The 22576-nt window shown below is 42.4% G+C and overlaps 1 protein-coding gene across 1 annotated transcript; it reads right to left on the bottom strand.

Moving 5' to 3' along the window:
• Nucleotides 1–15815: 15815 nt before the first annotated feature.
• LOC309340847 (uncharacterized protein C11orf87 homolog) lies at nt 15816–18634 on the bottom strand. Its single transcript, XM_081859937.1, has 2 exons — nt 18265–18634; nt 15816–17500 (listed from the first exon to the last, which is right to left on the bottom strand). The coding sequence occupies exon 2, from the start codon at nt 17331–17333 to the stop codon at nt 16872–16874; it is 462 nt and encodes a 153-aa protein (XP_081716063.1). The 5' UTR covers nt 17334–17500; nt 18265–18634; the 3' UTR covers nt 15816–16871.
• Nucleotides 18635–22576: the final 3942 nt, after the last annotated feature.

The following is a 22576-nucleotide window of genomic DNA, read 5'->3' as shown; positions in this document are numbered from 1 at the left end:
CTGCCTCCTTCCCCAAGCTGGGCAGATGTTAACTTGGCTTTGGGAAGGAAAGAGGAGGATTCTAGGACCCTGACAGAGCCCTCCCACCTCCTTCCCAAAGCCCAGTGGGAAGGATATGGGAAGGTGTCACCGTGGCCCCTGTGTGGGGAACCAGTTACGCTGCCCTAAATCCACCTCTGGTGAGGTGGTCTTCCCTAAGCAGAAGGGACTGGACTGAACTGTGGCTAGAGGGCTTGCAATTTCCATCACTGTGTGCTTTAATTCCACCCAGAGGCAGAGTTACAAACTCTGAAGCCAACTTCTTGCCATCTCAAGTCGCTTTGAAGGCTGTGAACCTAGGTGCTTTGTGAGTTGGGGGGAAGGTGTGAGAGAGAATGAGATAACCATCAGTTCTTCCCTCCTTCTCCAGGGCCTCTTCTATGTGATCTTGCAAGTTTGACTTAGACTCTTAGAAAAGAAAGCAAGCAAGCAAGGAAGGAGCAATATAGGTGCCACAGCTTAGCACATTTCAGAGACCATTGAAATTGGGGGCCAGTAGCAGCCAGTGGGGTGGGGGCAGAACCTGGATGGCGGCATCAGGAGGGCAAATTCATGGCCCTGCCCTACCACATCAGTTGCTACTGTTGGAAACTCAGTACTGTGTCTGCACCTGCAACATGCATTTAATGCACTGGGATACCACTTTAAACCATCATGGCTTCCCCCAAATAATCCTGGAGGGTGCAGTGTGTAAAGTGTCGTTAACAGAGTCCTATTCCCCTGACACAGCTGCAGTTCCCATAGATTTCTCTTTGAAGAGGGATTGATAGTTAAACCACTCCAAGAATTATAGCTTTTTGAGGTAAACAGGGGGTCTCTTAACTACACATAGCACTCTTAACAAACCACAGTTCTTGGGGGGGGGGGAGTCTTATAATAAAACTTTAAACGTATAATGCGAACGTGGTCTGGGCTAGGAGAGCGTTGTTGCTGCCCTTGTTTTGCTCTTGCCTAGATGCATTGGGTTATAATAGTTCCCTTTTTCCGGTTGAGGCGCTCTCATCCGTCCTTTCCCTCTCACCGACAACACTGTGCCATTTAGTGCGATACCCTTAAAATAGCCGCAACAAAATGGCAGCCATGATTCATGTACGGTCATTGACATGATTAATTCTGTGCCCTTAGAGCGTTCTCTGGAAAAGACACTTTTAAATATAAAGACAATAAATGTATTAAGTTGATGCACTCAAAGGAACAGTCAAAAGCATGACTGGCACGCTGCCAAGGCTTTGTGATGTGCTTGGTAAGCACTTGGGCCTCATCCAAGCCTCATTAAAGCCAATGGCAGGGCTTTCATTATATTCCAAGTGTTCTGGTTAAGGTGCTTGCGAGAGCCATGTTCTTTTCATAAAAGGGGGGGGGGGGTTGGGGGGGGTAGGAATCTGCTGAAGAATCTTAATATCTTGGTATCTTTGCAGATTTATTCTTCTTTTTTTCCTGCAAATGTTGTGACTAAATTTAGAACAACCCCTCTTAAATCAGCAGTGTAAAACTGGCCTGCCTGGAGCCAAGAAAGGAGATTGCCAGGCTCCTGGCAATACTCAGGTCGTGAACAGAGGGGAGATGGTGAGGAAGGTGAACTCTGGGCAAGGCAAAACAATGTGAATAACTTAAGCACACTGAGATGCCCTTCACATAGATAAGTGTTAAATTAGTTAATAGCATGGATAGTGGTAGATTGTTTCTTGTAAAGCCTTGGCTATGAACCGCTTTGGCAGAAAAGTGGCACACAAATAAAGTGATTTTCACCCTCCCTTTAACGCACATCCAATGCACATTTAAATCATATGATTTCACCTGAAGAATCCTGGGAATTGTGTTTTCCCTCTCACAGAGCTTCAGTTCCCAATATCCTTAACACAGGATTTTTTTGGGGGGGGGGGTGTCATGTGATGTAAATGTGTGTTGGCTGAACTTTAAATGTATGCTGCAGACCAGTCCTACTGTGAAGTAAAGTATACAGTGGTACCTCGGGTTACATACGCTTCAGGTTACATACGCTTCAGGTTACAGACTCTGCTAACCCAGAAATAGTACCTTGGGTTAAGAACTTTGCTTCAGGATGAGAACAGAAATCATGCTCCGGTGGCGCGGCATCAGCAGGAGACCCAATTAGCTAAAGTGGTGCTTCAGGTTAAGAACAGTTTCAGGTTAAGAACGGACCTCCAGAACGAATTAAGTACTTAACCCAAGGTACCACTGTACTGGGTTTGATAGGACTTGTCTGGGAGTAGCTATAGGATTGCAGCCTAAATTCAGAATTGGCTGCCCTATTATTGTTTCTCAAAACCTTCTGCCTGAGGGAGGCCTCTTCACCCTGCCTAATGGTACAGTTGACTCTGCTCTTGCTTTGGCAACTTCTACGCAATGATTTTCCGACTGCTGCCAGCACTCAGCATTCTGTGTGACTGCTTAAATCCACACACTTCTCAAGTTTCCATTGATTTTAGGGACATCCTTAATTTTATGGATTTATTTAACCCAATATTGTTGTTCGTTGCTTGGGCAGAGTCCCTAAATCTCAGCCTGCATGCTTGTTCTTTGGATTAATTTGGAACTGTGTATAAAGATTCAAACTCTGAAGACATTTGAGATGACTTTGTCTTCTCTCCCTCTTTTCTCAGCTGCACCTCACATTAAAGGTCATTTCACATGGCTAAAATCATCCCTGGGTGACAAGAGTAATCTGTAGGTGTCTTTGCTGGCTATAAAAGTAGCAAAGAGCATATTACTGATTGAGTCATTTGCCTGCTTTCCAAATAAACAAAACATTCCCACCACTGTTATAGTTCCAAAGTCATAGTCATTCACAAACACATTGTTCTTTCTAGTTTCAGTAACCCAAAGCTGGGAATTGCAAGAAATATTGCAACTGTTGGCTGGTGCCCACTTACACATCACCCAAAAAAGAGGGCAAAAGAAAATATAGATATTATTTCTGTTCATGAAAAATATATGGAGAACACAGCAGCCCTGACCTTGACTATTCTTGCACCTTTTGGCTTCTGAGCTCTCTCACACTCCAAAGATCGTAAGTGCTCTGTTTGAAGCTACAGAAAGAATACATAATGTCAGCGCAGGACACTAAAATAAACATTAGCTCCTTTGAATTTCCTTCATAAGGCATATTTTACTTTAACTTAAAGATTGGATTCAGAGGGCCTTGCAAAGATTGGATTTGAAAGGCTTGTATTGGGCTGTTTTGATCTCCCATTCATCTCTTCTGACTTGGCAGTTGGCTGTTAGATTTTGCTGCCACAGCAAAGGTCTTTGGCAGAATTGCTTCAAGGAAGATGTTTGGTATGAAGACTCTCATCATTCTATACCCCCAGAATGGCTGACAATAGCACCTGAGACTGCTGAAATGATCAAGCTTAGAGAAGATCCACTCTCCAAATGGAGAGTGTCAGAATGAACAACAGGGAGTGACGGACCATTTATATCCTACTGGAATACAAGCTTAAATTTCATACATACAGAAAGGAACAGATTTTGGTAATAGATTTTGTTTTAATGTAAAAGCCGTTTTTTAAAGGTACTGAGGCGCCTATTTTAATCATTTCTTATTTAGTGAATATTTATTTAGTAATCTAATTATGTTGGAGTTTCAGGATCAATAGCAGAGAAAATAGATAACATGTGCTTAAGGCACCAGAAAATAGCCCTTACCTAATGAAGCTTCCAGATACTCAGTAGGTGAGAACACTCTGTTTCTTTGCTTTGTAGAGCATAAGCCTGAAGCACAAAAGCAAAGTAACTTGCTAAAATCTACAGAGCTCATAGCACTTTTCTTTAAGATGCCATTATTTACACACCTGCCCTTCAAAATCACAAGGCTTCTCAGCAGCTGGAAGCCAATCTGCGACCAAAAGGAATTGACTGAAACACCATAGTTTATGAGGTCACTGCTGGAAATCACTTGGTAAAAATAGAGTGAAGAGCACAAGCCTTGAATGAGCAGCAGGTTGGCTGCTATTGTTATTATTTTTTGTGGGACAGTGAAATTGTTCCAGTTACAGATAGGTAGCCGTGTTGGTCTGCCATAGTCAGAACAAAATAAAAAATTCCTTCCAGTAGCACCTTAAAGACCAACCAAGTTAGTTCTTGGTATGAGCTTTTGTGTGCATGCACACTTCTTCAGATACAAAGTGAAATTGTTTTCACTTTCCTGGGAGAAACCCTACTGAACATGGTGGGATTTATTTCTGATTATACACATGTGGGATTGAACTGGTCAATTCCATACAGACATGGACTTGCCCAGGGTCCTGAAACTTCACATTCTGGAGCCTGGTGTAGTTTAATGGATTGGTAAAACTTTATAAACTAAATATTTATGTGCCAGCCTAATGATTTCTAGATAAAGATAAGTCCAAGTATAAAAGATTAGCAAGTGGTTTCTTTTTCATTCCAATTACCTGTTCTTGACATGTTTCTTTGTGTTCCAACAAAAAAAACCCTGCTTCTTTGTTTTAATACAGTCATTTCTGTATCATGTTCTTCTGTTAAATCTAAATTACTACCTATGTCTAGCTAAGCTATTTAAATAAGTACTTTAAGGACTGTAAAGACATTGATTCCTTGCTACGTCCCATGATGCTTCTCTCTTGTATTCTCTAGGTCAGGCATCCCCAAACTCAGCCCTCCAACTGTTTTGGGACTACAACTCCCATCATCCCTGACCACTGGTCCTGTTAGCTAGGGATGGTGGGAGTTGTAGTCCCAAAACAGCTGGAGGGCCAAGTTTGGGGGTGCCTGCTCTAGGTTTTCTCTGGCCCGGATAACGAAGGACTAAAGCAGGCCTGGGTGTGCTGTTTTTCTCCAGCTGTTGTTGGGCTTCACTTCTCATCTGCCACAGCCAGCAGGGTCAATGGTCAGAGGTGATTGGGCTTATAGTCTAGCAACATCTGAAGGACCACAGGTTTTGCTTTCCTGAGCTAGAGGGTGGTGACCAGAACAACATTCCTGCATTTGAAGTACTAAGGTTAATACTAGGGAGTCCCATTTAGTTTATAGATGAGCTGGAATTAAATTCATGGCCGCTCTTTCCTCCAAGGATACCAACCAGATCATTTGGATTTGTGGGAATAAACGCAAATCCTGTATCACTTGGGAATCTCAGGATCACTGTGTAAAGCTTTACCTCACTTCTGCCATTACTGTCAGTCCAGGTAGAATAGCCATGCAGGGAGCTCTTGAGTATATCACTCATGGTGGAAGGCATGCTTTTGTGTGCATTTGTGCCTGACTCAAAGGGACATTTCCTACTCGTATGCCTAAACCATTAGGCTTCATTCTACGGGTATGTGAAAGTGGGATTTGACAGAACCCAAGATAGCTTGCTTTTCTCCGTCAAATCCCACTGTTACATATCCATAGGTCTTGGTACTTACATATAAAGCCCTAAATCAGGTTTCTGAAAAGACCAACTTTCCCTCCATTGTCCAGGAAGAAATGAAACCTGGTTAATCTTGTCACAGACTGGCGATTATTGGCTTGTAGTAATCTGGAGGCAGGCTTTTTCACAGGTGCCACTGCTGTTGTAGAACTTAAATATGAAGCCCCATCTGTATTGGCATTCCGCCGACTTTTAAAGAGGCACCTACTTACACAGGGACTCCTGCGACCTCTTGACCAGAGCCTCATGTTTTAATCGCTGTGTTGCTTTAATGGGATTCTTCTGTGGTGTACGTTTATAACAGGGTGTTTATTTTTAATGTTTCCTTGAGATGGTTTTCATTCATTGTAAGCCACTTAGAAGCCTGTTTTGGCACTAGGCAGTATTACATTTAATAATAATAATATTTCAAGGGTATGTCGGTGGTGTTCAACTAAATTTAATGAAGGAAAAAGTGGAAGGAAGAATAGCACCAGCCTCCTGCCCGGCCTAGCCATCTTCTCCCATCCTTAGGGTCGGACATCACAGCATGTCGTGGGGAAGGAACAGGAGGGGATGGCCAGTGAAGATGAGACTGATTTTGCTCCAGCTGGGCTACCTTTATTTTAAGGGAACAGCCTTTAATGTATTCATTTATTAATATTGTGAGCCACTTTGAGAGATCCGGTTGAAAAAACAAGCCTCACATCCACCAAACAAATAAATACAGCTGTTGCAACCTTGTGTGGTAAACCCTGGACCCATAAATACATACTATGGTAATATAAATGTGGGATGTATAAGAAATATTTTGTAGATCTTATTAACCCCACTGAAGAACTGCACTGTAGTCTTGTCAAGCGATTTGCTCGTCTTGTGCTGAGAAATCTCACTGGCTCTTTCTTTTGGGATCTCTCCCTCACATACATACATACATACTCCTCCAGAAAGAAAATTCATACATACATACTGCTCCAGAAAGAAAAATCCAGTAGGGCTTACCAACTATTTCTTTTTCTAGAGCTGATGGGATTATAACTAAAATAATTCCAAACTCTCCGATAACTCCTACATTTGTAGCAATGCAATATATATTTGCAGGAACAATGTTTAATATCTGATAAGCTGCAACAGCTGTATAGAATTCAGTCGAGCATCACTGACTTACAATTGAATTTGGCAGTCTGATTTTCTTCTTGTTCATATTCATGAAGGATGAATGCAGCACTTCTGGGTCCTCTGAGCTTTTCCATCCACTGGTCTTAATTGTGAGCTGCATCTACCAGCATGAAGGCTGATCCAGCCCGCCTCAGTTTTGACATTGCTAGCAGTGCTCGCTGCCACATATTGCCAATGGTACTCGTTCCCCTCCCCCTTGTGAGCATATGTTTCTTAGAAAAATGGGCCAGTCGCAACACCATAATTCCATATCAGCTACAAAACAGCTCATTCAATCATTGTAAATGTTCACTGCAAGTGAAACGAAGGCTGAACTGAAACTAGCAATCATATATAAAAGGAAGATTTGCATTCTGACGTATGCAAATATGCCTGAGGAATGTGGGTAGGAGGAATGTTACGCAGTGCGCCTAGAAAATCAAGTTATCCAGCAGGCTGATGCTGCCATTCTGGGTACACTTACTTGGAAGTAAAGCCTGTTGTAGATAGTAAAGGAATTACATCTGAGTAAACATGCACAGAATTGGACTGCACATCAGTTAAGTCCGCTAAATGTAGCTCCAAAAGTATTTGAACTCACAATTAAAAAATATGCTCTGTAAGGCTCTTACAAACTTTTGCAAATATACCAAAACGAATCATGCCTATGCCTACATGATCATTTATGCTTCTATATTTCACAAAGCGGAGCATGGAAATTATGGCCAACACTCAGGTGTAAAAGGAGACAAAGCCCATTCCGGGAAGTAACAGATTGTCTCTCTATGAATGCAAGACACTGCTACACATGAGTAGCATTCAAGGCTCCAGCTTTCTGTCCTCACCATTGCCAGATCCATGGATGCACACCTGCAAAAGCAGGTTTGATATATGATGAGTTAAAACAGCTGCTGCACTTGGCCATGGGTAGCCCCTCTTCAGTGCTCCTCCGAGAGAGACAGAGAAAAGTTCCCCTGTTCTTTCCTTCTGCTGTTTGGCAAGAAGATCCACAAGGATTCTTACGCTTGCAGGGCATGGTCTAACCAAGCAAGGTTGCCTGATACATCTTGTGGCAATTTTTAATTGTAGCAGCATGAAAATGTGACAGCTTAAAATTGCTTCTGCTTTTACGGTTGTTTTTGGTCTTGATATCTGTATTCTTAAAATGGATTTGTACTTGCATTCAATTTCATCACTGCTGTGTTAATATGTTTGGGGAGCTACACTGAAGGCCTTAATGGCAGACCAGTGAGATACTGAGTGCAAAAAAACCCAATACTCCTAATTAATGCAAGAAACAAACAATAGATCAACAAAATTTGGGTTCTATGGAATTGATGGAAGAGGCAGAGAAGTGGACTTCTGTCCATCACTTTTGATCACAATTGCCTGCAGGAGACTGAACAATATAATTGCAACGTATTCTAACAGTAAAACCTCACATCTTCTTCCAGATGCTCTCATGTATTGCTTTCTGTTTTGATTTCCCCCCTAGTTCTATAACTAAAGATTATCTTCACCCACCTCCCCCTCTGCCCCACAATACTAAAGCCACTCAGGCTGAAATTCTTGTTTGCAGAACTGCGCTTGTGGTACTTAAGATTCTCATAGCGGGGGATTATCAGACTAAAAAAAAACACACCCAAAATAAAGCAGAGGCAAATGTATTTCTCAGTCCAGTGATCAGGGATGACAAACTTCCAGTGCCCCCTCCTCCTTAATCTATAGGGACTTCTCTGACAGTTACAGAGCATGCTTCCACACACTGGGCTGTCAGTGTGCCTGAAATGAAGTATTCTTAATAAGAAAAGTATAATGTGTCAGACAGGGTTTTCTACTTCAGTTGGCAGAAATCATTTCCCCATGTTGGTGCCAGCCATGGTAGATTTGTGGAAATTGGTCCACTGAACACGGCCTAACCAAAACCCCATTACTCCCTCTAATAGCCAGGACTGGCCCAATACATTTTGCGGCCTGAGGCAGAACAGCAAATGGCTCTCCCTCCCCAAGTCAAAGTGCATTGTAATCCAAGGACATTTGGAATATTTTGGCAGAAAACTCCACGCACACCTCTTGCCCTTTCTGGTGGCTTAAGTACAAGAATAACAAATTTAATAGCTAACAATTTGCTTTTCCCTTTAGCGACAGCCAAAATCAGGTGCCTACGGCAGATGCTTCATTCTGCCTAATGGTAGAACTGGCTACACATAGTGAACTTGGGTGGCGAGTGCCAATATAAATGGAGCGGGAATGTGGCCACTGAGAAACTAAAGGAAGATGCTTGAGAAAGCCCAGCCATTTGCAGAAGTACACATTTAAAACAAACAAACAAACAAACAAACCTAAAAGGGTTTGTACACACACACACACCAGACCAGGGACTGAGCTTGCCCAGGAGCTAAAGAATGTTGTGTGTCAGTTAAAAAGAAAGTGAAAATGAGGGTGCGGAGGTAATGGAGTACTTGCAGCTTATAGTATCCCAGAGAAGAGCATGGCAGACTGGCTGAAAACATGAACTGCCAGCCAGCTAGGTTCTACTCTATTCCAGTGGGGAAACTCCCTTTAAAAAGCAAAGAGGTCAGTCATACTCAGCCCTCTATCCAGTCCTCCTAGCCTTCCACGCTGAGAACCAGTGTGGTGTAGTGGTTAGACAGCTGGACTTAGGCAGAAGAAACACATTGGATCAGTCTCTCTTAGTCTAACATACCTCTCATGCAGGTCCTAACAACTTGAAGACCTTGTGCTTGCTTTCCCCTCCTCTCTGCCCTTCCTTTTTCCTTATGTGTCGTATCTTTTTAGATTGTGAGCCAGTGGGGAAGGGTTATCTGAGTACTGATTTTTTTTAAAGCTGCTATGAGAGCCTGCTAGGAATAAATGCCATAAATAAATAAAATTGTGAGGATAGAACAGGGGGAACCATGCAAACCACCCCAATCTCCTCGGAGGAGAAAATAAAGAAATAAAACAAATGCCTGCTCTCTTTTTTAAAAAAGCTATTTAAGTGAATGGTCACCACCACATCACTGCAGCAATGTTTTTGATAAGCAGTGCATTGTAGCCACCTCTTCCTTTTGATAAATATTATCATCCTCCCAGATACAAACTGGGTCAAATGGTACCCATCTAGCCTTAAAGATGAATTGCAGAATGGTAGTAGCAACAAAGAGCTCTGTAGCAGCTGAATAACTTACACATTTATTGACGCACAATCTTTTGTAGCCCAAAGCTCCCTACATCAGATTCATGAAGCTAAACCTAAAGTCGGCAAGTATATATACTGATTTACCCCCCCCCCCAAAAAAAAAGAAAAGGTGGGTTGACGCAGAAAACGTCTCAGGTCTTTAAGTAGCTGAGCCTCAGTAACTGCATCCTGAGAAATTATAGCTTTGTTAAATTCTGAAAGTGGAAATATGCAGTTAATAGTATATATACACAGCACGACGCATTGTAGCAATTATCTCACATTCTCTGTGCCCTCGGAGGTAGGTCACAATTATTTTCGTTTTACTGAAAATAAAACCTGGGAACTGAATCCAGGTCAGCTGAGGGTTCAGAAAACGAGGAGCAAAACTGTAGCTGCTTTATGCCTGAACACTACATGCTGCAGAAGGTGGTAGAGTCCTAAAGGTGGTAGAGTCCTAAAGTGAGAAAATTCACTTTAGACATAGGGAGTGCTTTTCAGTGCTCTCATATGTGGAAATAAGATATAGCAAAATGCTCCTGAAAGTACAAACTAGCACAGCACAGACCACTCTGGGTTAGAACATTTCTCCCTGGCATACTAGAGCCAGGGTGAGGAATCCATCATTGGGCATGCTGGCCAGGCTGATGAGAGTTGGTAGTCGCAACAACTTCAAATCCAAGTTCTCTATCCTTGCTGTAAATCTTTCAACATGGGACTGGCAGTCGTACACAGCAAAGTCCTTTTGTAGGCCCCTAACCACTCAGTTAAATCCACCCCATATTAATCAACCCTGCACAGGCCACTGGGAATGCTAAGCTGCTTACAGACAACAACTCTTCACCACATGACTGGAAACCACAGATGTCTGCTAACCTAGTGGCAGATACTGCATTATTATAAGCTTTTAAACCAATACATCCTAAGCTAATATGTCCTCGTTTAGCTCCAGTAGACTGGTACAGGCTATGCCTTCCTGCTTCCATGGCCCCATCCTTGACCCAGAATCCATAGCTTCGTATAACTATGTAACACAACAACTGTTTCACCAAAGATGAATGCAATCCACCAAGTCGCAGATGGTGGCCTCCCAGAAATGTCATTATCTTCCTGCTTTTTCTGCCTGCCTGGTACTGCAAAAGAGAAAATAAAAATAAGGATGTTGCCAGGCAGCTGGCATGGCAAAAAGACATGGCTAGCGAGCTGGCTCAGTTGATGTGCTTGCCGGTTCTACAAGCATAAATGGAAGGTGGAAATGGAACAAAAGCCTCCCTGCAGGCAGGGAGAGAGGTCCATTTCCTTATTGCAGCCACTCCCCTTCTGTCATTGATGTCTATGGAATAGTGAAATGGACTTAGACAGAGGGCAGTTTCTCATGTTCTGACTCTTAAAGATACAAAATTCTTCAGCATTTTCCTGAAAATTCATCCGAATAAACACATTTTCATAAGCAAGCAATTTCCCCTAATTATGTTATTTTCACAAATACATTCATTTTAATGCAAAATTCCCCCTAATGTATGTATTTTTCTAAACACTGCTTTGTTGGAGAACTGCATCACAAAATTTGGATGAGTACAAAATCTGAAGGATGGCTGCTTTTGTTCTCCTGATGTTTCAGAAAGTATGAATCGAATTTCTCCCCCATCAGTCGATTGCAGGAGGGTCCAGTTTTAGCAAATTTCACTCCAAAGGGAAGCTTTGTTGAGTCCCCCAACCTCATTCTTTTTAAAGGACTAAACACAGTATTTAAATTATGGAGGAAAATGCAGACGTAGCCATAATGAAATCAAAAGGCCTATTATTTGACTTCCTTCCATTTGTTCTGGTCTATAGCCTTCTTAAAAACAGGAGTTAAAGGTGTTGTCTCAAAATTTAAGGGGAACAGTCCACCCCTAACACCCTGTAGATTGAGCTCTGGGCACACAAGTAGACCCTTTCACATACTTTAAAAAATAGAAATTTCAAATATTTCTAAAACATGGCACAGGAGTATATCTTACTCATCACAGTCACTATCCGTAAGTATCAAATGAAAATGTGTTCACATTTCCAGAAGCTCGCTTTGGCCTTCCTGGAGTATAACATGAAGAACTGCAAACAAACTTACAATGTAAGAGACCACAGTAAGACCCCAAAAGTCTATGTATCACAGGCTATGACAACATTCCCAAAGTAAATACTACCAAGTTCATACTAGGAGTTACTCCCAAGTACATTTGCATAGGATTGCTCTCATCTGTTCATAGCTTTACAGCCTGTTTCTCTGTATGTACACTGAAATGAAAGTCCTATTGAATTAAATAGTCTGCTCTCAAGTAGATGTGCAAAAGATCTCAGCCATGTGCCACAATCCTAAACAGATTTACAGTGCAAGCCTGACCACATCTACTCAGACGTACGTTCTATTAATGCAATGGGGCTTACTCTCAGATAAGTAGGGTTAGGATTGCAGCCTTACCTGGGACTACCCCCCCCCCCCAATTAAACACAACAGGACCTACTTCTGAGTAAACATGCATAGAAGGACAGATTTCCTCCCTCTCCCACCAACAGTTAATATAAGCCATTTCCCTTGCTCTTCTGATTCCGAGAGAGAAGCATCCAGCTTATTAATACTGAATGATAAGTGGAAAAGTTTAGTTGTAGCTGTAGGGCTTTGAAGCAATTGGTTTGACAGAATCTCTGTGCCTCGAGTCCCTTTGGAAAAAACATCCCAGCTACTCTTCAGATGACACATTGTTCCATAAGAAATTAAAAGAAAACCTACACATCTTGCTCTGCTTTCCCAAAAACGGTTTATGCAAACCCCTAAAGAGGCAGTACTTTAAAGTTATTTGGAACCATTTTTGTAAGCTGAACATTTACATTTACAGTAATTTATTATAGTACCTTACATTTCTAGTATTTGGCAATTTGTGTTTTTTAAAAAATATATAAATTCTGCATTGCTGATGTTTTAATCAAACCTTGTTCTAAGCAAACTCTTTTTAAGTTAAAGGATGTATCTCACTTCTTGCAAAATATAGCCATGCGGAAAAATTCAGCCACAAACTACATTTTGATGCAGACAGAAATATATATATGTTTAACAATTTTTTTTTGCAAATGAACAGATGTCATTATTATTTGCACCTGCAAATACAGAGCTATTTCTGTGCTTTGGTGCCTCTTTTTACCTTTCCCCACAAATAGTACAATTTTATAACTGCAGTAAGTTTTGAAAGGCAGTGCACCTCTGGGGAATTACTGCATGCACTGAGTGCTTATGAGAGAAAAGAAGGCGATTGATTTCAGACACTCAAGCAGAACTGTCATTCTGAAATGCATTGGAGTGACCTGTAAACTTCACACTACTTGGATAGTATGAATCATAATAATTTGTTCATAAATAGCAATAATTTGTTCAAAGCCAAAAGCACAAAATCAGTGGTAGAAGCAACAATCCACTCAAAGTTAAGTCTCATTGCTTTCAATGGGTCCATGCTTAAATCTCTCCAAATAAAACCAACAGATCTTCCTTATCTTTGATTGGATTCTGCCTAATATTATCTACATTAAAAGGCTTGCCTGCACGCGCGCGCGCGCGCACACACACACACACACACACACACACAGAGATTTCAGTCCAACTAAAGTTAGTGGTGTCCTAAGCCTAGTTCTCACTGATGTGGTGAACCTGTGTCTAGGCTGTACAACTTCAGAATGATAATCAGGACTCACATGCTTGGATGCTCCTACAATTTAATTAAATTGCAGGAAAAACAAGATGTCAGGGCAAAGGTGAGGCTGGAACACTTTCCCTGGCCTCTAGCTTTCTATGTGTAAGGACTTACTTACTTTTGTTTGCATGGAAGAGCACTCTGTCATATGAGACACCACTTGCAGTCTGCAGTCCAAGCACAGAGTTACTACCTGAACTACTCTTTGTAACAACAAAGCCCAAGTCCCCTAGAAAATAATGGGAATTGTTATTCTTAATTTTTCATGGCTAGATTGTTATACTGGTTTCAGTGGAACTGGGGCCTAGTACTCACTAAGGTGAAAATCCTGTTCCTGCAGTGTACCACTTTACACTGCAAGTGTATTCCACATCATACATTACAGAGGAAAGATAATCATATCGTCATATCTGCCCAACTAAGGAGTTAGGTGCCAGTTTTACATAACTGCATTGCTTAAACCTAATTGCCAGTGCTACGGTGTATTTGGCATGATAAACCATCCCGAGCTTTTGGAGTAGTCTCCTCTGGCTAGAGTGATAGAGTACTTGTCTAAAAGGAATGGAAACATAGATTCTAGCCCAGCAGCAATTTCTCATCTAATTAGCCAAGAGTAGGAGGAAAGATGGAAAAAATATCTATAAGCCAAATTTGTTGCATTTTGATGCCACAGTGGCAGTGCAACAAAAATGTGTTGGAAATATGTGTTTGACTGCCCATCTTCTAAAGCTCCCCCACTCCATGGCCAATCTTCTAGTCTGTTAATTTAATCAAGTTATCTAGGTGGCATGTCTTGTTTTAGGAGAATTATGCTTTCCACCAGCACTGAGGGAAAGAGGAGAGAATGTGCAGAGGACAGAAGATAGAATATTAAAAATTAAAGGCTGGCTGGATGTAATGTATATCTAGTTGATGTCCTCTTCCATTTAATTTTTCTCCATTGTATTGTTATTAATTAACACAAACCCAAGAGATTCTGCACCCTCAGACATGGTGCAGTAGAGATTTTAGGAATTTAGACAACTCACCTAAAGCAGCCTTGTATTTAAGTACTGGCCTGGTAGCCAGAGATTACCAGAAATTCCATGCAGGCCACTGAGCAATGTAGTGTGCTTTGTTCCTCCTCTGTGCCCAACATAAAAAACCAAGCAGGCTACTAGAGGATGGAAGCCACATCTTCCGTGCCCAGCATAGAAACACAGCTTACAATATCTTATCTGCCAACCCCCAGCGCACTACTGTTTTGTTTCTTTGCAGGCTGGTACATTTTGTGGGCTTATATACAAGACTGACTCATGGCACTTGCTGGCAGCAAATAATGTCTGATGATGATGATGATGATTTAAAGTAATTATAAACCAAATCTACTGTGTTTCTTGTAAGTACTATTTCATTTGATTGAAAGAAATGAGATAATAATTGCAAAACAACAATCCCACACACCTTTGGGCACCATTTCGGCAAAGTTGAGCACATTTAAGCCCTAATAACATCACAGTCCTGGCCACATTGACTCTGTCCATTACACTTGTTCCTTAGTAACATTGCAATGCTATGCATGCCTATTCAAAGTCTCATTCAAAGACCTTATTCCCAGGTAAGTAGGTAGAGGATTGAAGTTCAACTTCTAGAGGAGACTTAAAGCACCGTGCTATGAAAATTTACTTGAAAGCAACTCCTACTTTATTCAATGGAACTTATTACCAAGTAAATGAATGAAGGCACATACTTTACTCTCACCCATAGAAATTAATGGAACTTAAGAATGTTTAACTTAGTTCCCTTTGTTATCAGTATTAACAACATACAGCCACACACTTTCCTCAAGTAATTTGTGATCATTTGTCTTTGGGAAAGGACACCACCCCCTTCTAAAATATTATGTTTTAATAATGACATTTTTGTCACACCCCCTTTGGGGGTCTGGATTCACAAGAGAAGAGCAACTGTGAGGGAACAAGTGGTATGTTGTCACCATACAGTATTCTGGATAGGAAGATGCCAAAACTATATCTCAGTAAGAACAGTAGAAGACATCTCCATGTTATACCAACGCAAAACTGAATTTTCGGAAGGGTAAACTGTAAGTTAAGAATAACGCGGCAAAGAATGGTGCTTAGAATGTAGCATAAAATCACAGAATCACAGAGATGCAGGGAACCCTGAGGGTCATCTAGTCCAATCCCCTGCAATGCAGGAATCTCAACACAGACTCAAAGAACTGTAGAGTTAGGAGGGACCCTGAGGGTCATCTGAAATAAGACTTCCTACAACACTAGCAATGTGGAAACTTTTTCAAAGATTCAAGGATAAAAATAAATTACTGCAGTCACCTTGGTTTTGGTCACCACAAAAGGTATCTTATTCCAGATTTAATATAAGAAAAAGGTGGTTACAATTGAAAATGCCTAAAGAGATAAACAGAGAAAGATACAACCCAAAACATTCCTGTGGAGTAACAACCCCAGTCCCTCCCATAGATAATAGATATAGGTATAGAAGCATAGCTAGTCTGTTTGGCATACGCAGCTTTGCAGGGCACAGGGTATATAATACTGCAGAGAGAAAGCGAGAGGAATTAAAAAAATTAAAAAAGAGATCAGCATCAGTTAATGGAGGGTCATTTTTTATTTGCTTATGCTTAACCAGGGGCACGTGGTTTTATTTTTTTATGCCAATCTCTTAAAAGAGAGTGATGGTGTTGGAAAAGAGGAGGAGGGGAGAACTGTTATTGACACAAGAAACCTTACGAAAAGGTCAGATCTTTCATGCTTCATTGCAAATTGGTCAATGCTTCATTGCAAATTGGTCAACAGAACAGTCCCCTCACCTTGCCAGTGCCACTGAGACAAAAGTCCAAAAGCATGTTTAGAAGTAGTCTCTTCCTTTCTGTCGCCCCCCCCCGCCCCCATTATCTCTCCCTCCCTTTTTCATTCTTGGCCGGTGATACAGTCCTTTAAATACCATGACACTTAAGGATAATCTCCAACAAAGGGTAGGGAAATAGAGATATGCTGTTATATATAATCTAGATCATTTATATATGTACATCACAATTGTACTGTCTGCACCTTTTCTTTCAGGGCAGATTACTTTATATTTGGTAGCACTGTGCAGCTTTTTCTTGTCTTCTCTGAAAGGAAAATAAAGAAATAAAGATGCATCCTTCCCTTTGCAAAAAGTCAATGAGAAACGCAATGAAATTTGTCATGCGTTTGATTTCTGGTTGCTTCTTTCCTTATTAATAATAGTAGTAGTAGTAGTAGTAGTAGTAGTAATAATAATAATTTTTCTTCATCTTCTTCAAGATTATAATGATAACCACTCAAATATGTACAAACACCAAACAGTGTCTTTTGGTGAGGTCCCCACAGAAAATAAAAAGGAAAGAAAATCAAGACAATACCACTGTGTGCAAAAGCCCTGGAGTATCTGTGTCCAAACATGATCTTTCAGGATGTGTTTTCTGTGGTTCTGGAGCAGAAGTACACTGGATATTAGAATCCTGGGTGGTTCTTCCCAGCCTGGATGTTTCTCTTCCTTGAGGTATTTCACATGAACCACCTGCCTCAGTGCTGGTGCTGCTGCAGTGGTCCCGTTCGTATTCCTCCTGAGCCTTTTGCATTTTCCGTTTCTTCATCTTCCGCTTGTGGACATGGAAAGTAATGAGGGAGAGGAGGATCAGGCAGAAGATGAGGGCAATCAGAACAATTAAAACAAAAGTGGAAGAGAAAGACTGGAAGAGCTGCCCCATTTGCACGATGCAGGTGGTACTGGCATTTGAAGAGCCAGATGTCCTATTCAAGAGGCAGGGCGGCAGGGAGAGCCTCAACTCCTTGGAGAGCTTGGCACTCATTGAGGAGGCTTTTCGTAAAGACGAGGATCCTCTCTCGTCCTCTCTTGCTGCAGATGCTCGAGCTGGGATGCTGGCAATGTTTCGGGGAAATGCCTTGCGTTCACACAGTCCTTCACGCTCCCTCCCTCTTTTTTTCTCCTTTGCTAAGGAGGAAAGGAAGATCCAGCCTGCAAAAGGGGAAAAAAGGAAAAAATAATAATTAAATATGTCTTCCGTGGCTTAAAAGAAAACCATTATGATACTCCCCTCTCATCTTCTATTATTTCCCCCCCTTAACCACCGCTACCTCAAATTAATATTTCCAGCTGCAGAGGTCTCCCCCACCCCCCAAAACTAAACACACTTCAGCGGGCGGCATCTAGAACAATGACTGAGGTAGGGTGGGTTGTCGACGGAGCGATTTAAACACGCAAGAGAGCGCCCTGGAAATTGAGGACCGCATCCTAGCGGGTCCCTGCTGCCTCCCAAATCTCGGAAAACAGGGAGAATCACATAGCGATACATATCTGTCTAGTGATATGCAGACATATAGATATACGGGTATCTAGAGATAGATATAAAATTTTAATCTATGTAGATAGACCAAAATATACATAGTCCATAAACTGCATTGGCAACCTCATTTTCTCAAATTACTCAGCAGCTTGGTAGGCGTGTGTTTTCCCTCCCCCCCCCCCAATAGCCTGACCAAGTTCCAGAGGCTGGCAAAGTTTGGACTTGTGCGGACCCCCCTCCCTCCTCGTGCACCTTCTGGGGCTGCCCCCCACCCCACCCCACGGCCGCCCCCCGACCAAAGCCAACCCCGCAGGCTGTTTCGCGAGGGGAAACCCTGAGGGGGGGAAAAGGCTGACGAGAGGCAGCGGTGGGGCGGGGGGAGTTCCGCCGGGAAGCGAACCCCGGCGAAAAAGAGACGTCGCCCCCCTTCCCTTACCTGGGCCTCCGCTGCGGGGAGTTGTGCCCGGTCTGTGTGTCGCTGGCGAGGGAGCCCCCCGAGTGCACACAGGCTGCGGAAAGCGCTGAATGAAGCGGGCAGAGCCGCCGCCGCCGCCGCTTCGGAGAGCTCAGCGGCCAGCCTATAGCCAGCCCGGGCGGTGACGTCACGCAGCCAGGAGCCTCTGACTGGGCTCCGCTTCCCGCCGCCGCTCCCCCTGTGCCTCGTCGTCGTCGTCGCCGCCGCCGCCTCGCCGGCTTTTGTTTCTTCTCCCTCAGGCGGAGGGGCTGAGGCGCTCGGGAAAGAGGCCTGGCTCCCCCTCAGGCGACGCTCTCCCGGGTCTCCTCCTCCTCCTCCTCACTGTTCCCATAGCACCTTATTTTGCTGCACCCCACCCCCCTCACACTCCCTTCACATGGTTAAAATAAAAATAAAAATATAATAAACCGCGTTCTCCCTCCTCCTAAATCCATAATCGATTGAGCCAAACGAAGCTCCGCGCCCGTTCAGAAGTTTCCCGCGCGCGTCCCTCCCCCACCCCGTCCCGTTATTATTTATTACCCTTCACTCTTTTAAGGTCCCAGGGCATGAAAACGCGACATTTGAAACAACTCGCACGCGTAAAAATAAGGCGGGTCCTAAAAACACAATGCCTCAAGGGCATAGCTGTCAACGTTTCCCCCTTTTTTAAGGGAAATTCCCTTATTACGAATAGGATCTCTCGCAAGAAAAAGGGGAAAGTTGACAGCTATGCTCAAGGGTAGAAAAGAAAAGTGCCAGGGTTTAGGGTGGTTTATATTTATACTGCCATCCCTGCCTCGTCCACAAGCACCTCAGCCAAACAAGGCGATAAGTGAAGCCCAGTTTATAATGCCCACCTTTGCCTAAACCATCATCACAAGCAAGCCTTAATGCTCCTTCAGAAATAAGAGAAATCCTATTTATAATACAGAGCAATATAATGGAGGCCGCTCCATTAGAGTGAATGGGGCACCTGTCCCACCAACTTCAGTCTGCCCTCAGCCAGCCCCAAGCAACCTGCCTGCCTGCCTTTTAATTTACAGCCAATCCAGGTAGCATTAGAGCATGAGACTCTTTTGATCTCAGGGTGGTGGGTTCAAGCCTCACGTTGGGCAAAAGATTCCTGCATTGCAGGGGGTTGGACTACATGACCCCCAGGATCCCTTCCCACTCTACAGTTCTATGATTTCCCCACCTTAGTCCATATCCTCCAACATTTCTCTGATGAAAATAGGGACGTCCCATCCTATAATGATAATTTTACTATTTATACCCCACACTTCTTACTGGGTTGCCCCAGCTACTCTGAGCAGCTTCCAACATACATAAAAACATTAAACATAAAAAAAACACCCTTCCCTATACAGGATTGCCTTCAGAAGGCTCGGGGGTTGGATAACTCCATACCCTCCAGCGTTTCTCCAATGAAAACAGGGAAAAGAAAAGTGGGACATTCTGGGATCAAATCAGAAACGGGAATGGCTTCTCCAAATCAGGGACATCCCTGGAAAATGGGACACTTGGAGGCTCTGTTAGTCTCAGTGTTGCCCTTGTTGAATTCAGCAGAGAGAAAGATGGGGACAAAACTAGACTTTTGGAGGAGAGGTATGATAGTTGTGGGAGACTTCAACAACCCTGGTATCTGTTGGAACTCAAACCTGGTTGAGAACGTAAGATCCAACAGTTTGCTGACAATTTCATTTTCCAGAAGGTGGAAGAAGCAACAAGGCAATCAACTATCTTGGACCTGATCATCACCAACAGGGAAAAACTGGTCAATGAGGAATAAATGACCACTTCTTAGGGATTCATTATACCAAAGAAATGGAAAGGTATAATTCCAACAAGAAAGAAAGGGGGGGGGAATTTAAAGACACTGGTGAGGAGCATTCAGATTATCTGACGTTGAAAGGGAGCATGCATAAGAAATGGAAGAAAGGGCAGATCACAAAGGAAGAGTATAAATGAGTAGTGAACACTTGGAGGGAGAAGGTCAGGTAGGCTAAAACTCAGAATGAGCTCAGTCAGGCTTGCAAGAGAGTTCAAAAATAATAATGAAGGTTTTTTTCAGTTATGTTTGAAGCAAGAGGAAGAACAAGGAAATAGGTGCTCACTGTGGCAAAGATGAAGAAATGCTCTTGGGTGACAGAGAGAAGGCGGAACTGCTCAACACTTATTTTGCCTCTTTCTACTCTGGAAAGGAAAACAGTGCCCAGCCTGGTGATAAGAGAATAAATGATGCAGAGAGAGAGCTGCAACACAAGATAGGAAGAGAAGTGGTAAGGGAACACCTAGTTACTGGATTCAAATATCCAGGGCCTGATGAACTGCATCCAAGGGTACAAAATGAACTTGCACTGTCTATAATCTCTGAGAATTCTTGGAGAACAAGCAATGTCCCTGTGGACTGGAGGCATGGAAATGCTGTCCCCATCTTTGAAACAGGGGAGGTGGGGAGAGGACCTAGGCAACTACCGACCGATCAGTTTGACACTGATACCAGGAAAGGTCCTAGAACATATCATTAAACAGATGGTCTGTGAGAAGTTAGAAAATGATTGACATAGTGTACTTGGACTTGCAAAAAGCTTTTGACGAAGTACCTCACCAAAGACTCCTGAGTAATATTAGCAGTCAAAGAATAAGAGGAAAGGTCCTCTTGTGGATCAGGAAGCAAAGAGTAGAAATACATGAACAGTTCTCTGAATGGACAAAAGTAGAAAGTGGAGTTCTCCAAGGATCAGAATTGGGACCTGTGCTTTTTAACTTGTTCATTAATGATCTAGAGTTAGGAGTGAGCTGTAAGTGGCCAAGTTTGCTGATGACAGTAATTGTTCAGCGTCCTTAAATGAAAAAGAGATTGTGAAGAGCTCCAAAAAAACCTCTCAAAACTAAATGTACAGGTGGTAAAATGGCAAATACAATTCAATGTAAACAAATATGTAGTCATGCATGTTGTGGCAAAAAAATATTTCACATATATGCTTATACGGTCTGAGCTCAAGGTGAAGGCTCATAAGTGAGAACTTGAGGTCAAAGTAGATAGTTATCCCCATTTTCATTCTCACCTTCATCCCCTTTTCCCTCCCCTGCTCATTTTGCTCAGCTCTCCCTTGCACACAGACAATATCTATTTCCATGCTTTCTTCTGTCTTTTGTGCAGCCCTCTTTGCACAGATACCCATTATCACCTTCACCCCCTTTCCCCTGCATACTCCTTCCCCCTTTTTTCAACTCTTCCTTGCACACAGACCACCACCATTCCCATATCACATCCAACTAAATTACTCGGTTGGTTAGAGCACGGTGCTGATAATGCCAAGGTTGCAAGTTCGATCCCCGTATGGGACAGGTGCATATTCCTGCATTTCAGGGGCTTGGACTATATGATCCTCAGGGTCCCTTCCAACTCTGCAATTCTATGATTTCACATATTCTGTCATATCATTTGCACATACACACACCATGGTAACACAGTCACTGTATCAGTAACCCCCAGAGAAAGTTAAGTTTAGTTGATGGAAATACATACATGGGTGTTTGCTTGTTAATCAAATATCTGCTTTAAATTGCTACATTGAACCTCATGTTGAAGCCAACAGGTTCCAGGTGCAATGTAGCAATTTAAAGCAGATATTTGACTAACAAGCAAACACCCATGTATGTACTTCCATCAACTAAACTTAACCTTCTCTGGGGGTTACTGATACAGTTACTGTATTACCATGGTGTGTGTATATGAGATACACCATAGTAGGGGTACTATGGACTGTGAACTATGCATCCTCAATCTCTCTCACATGTGGTAGCTGAGAATTGAAAAAAGAGAAGTTTTGAGTACAGTGAGAACGGAGAACTAGTGTAGAAGGAAAATTTGTTGAGTAAAGCTGGTGTGGTCAGTGCCATTTTCCTCTCAATATTTGTATATCCCTGCTTTGCTTAGACATCTGCTATTGTTTAAAACTGCCATTATTCTCTCAGTGTATTTCCACCCCTGCTTATTTTACTCAAACCTCAAAGTCCGTTATTTTTGTACAGTGCAATAACAAATTTATTAACTTTGTTTTGTTATGAGAGCAGACCACATCACTGGGATGAACTATTTATCAATTTTGGGGCTCCATTCCTCATCTGTGTGGTTATGAATTTTATTGGATATTTCTCCCATATTTCTTGTGGCATCTGGATTTTGAAATATTTTCCCCATTACTTCCTAATTTCACCATGGTTTGTTTCTGCATTTATTAGCAACTGAAACAATTCTATAACCAACCCTCTTGTATTAAATCTG

The sequence above is a fragment of the Podarcis erhardii genome (genome assembly GCF_964252035.2).
Source record: "Podarcis erhardii genome assembly, chromosome: 4".
Classification (NCBI taxonomy): Eukaryota; Metazoa; Chordata; class Lepidosauria; order Squamata; family Lacertidae; genus Podarcis; species Podarcis erhardii.
The sequence above is the reverse complement of the archived record's forward strand: the minus strand, read 5'-3'. Positions and strand labels throughout refer to the sequence as shown.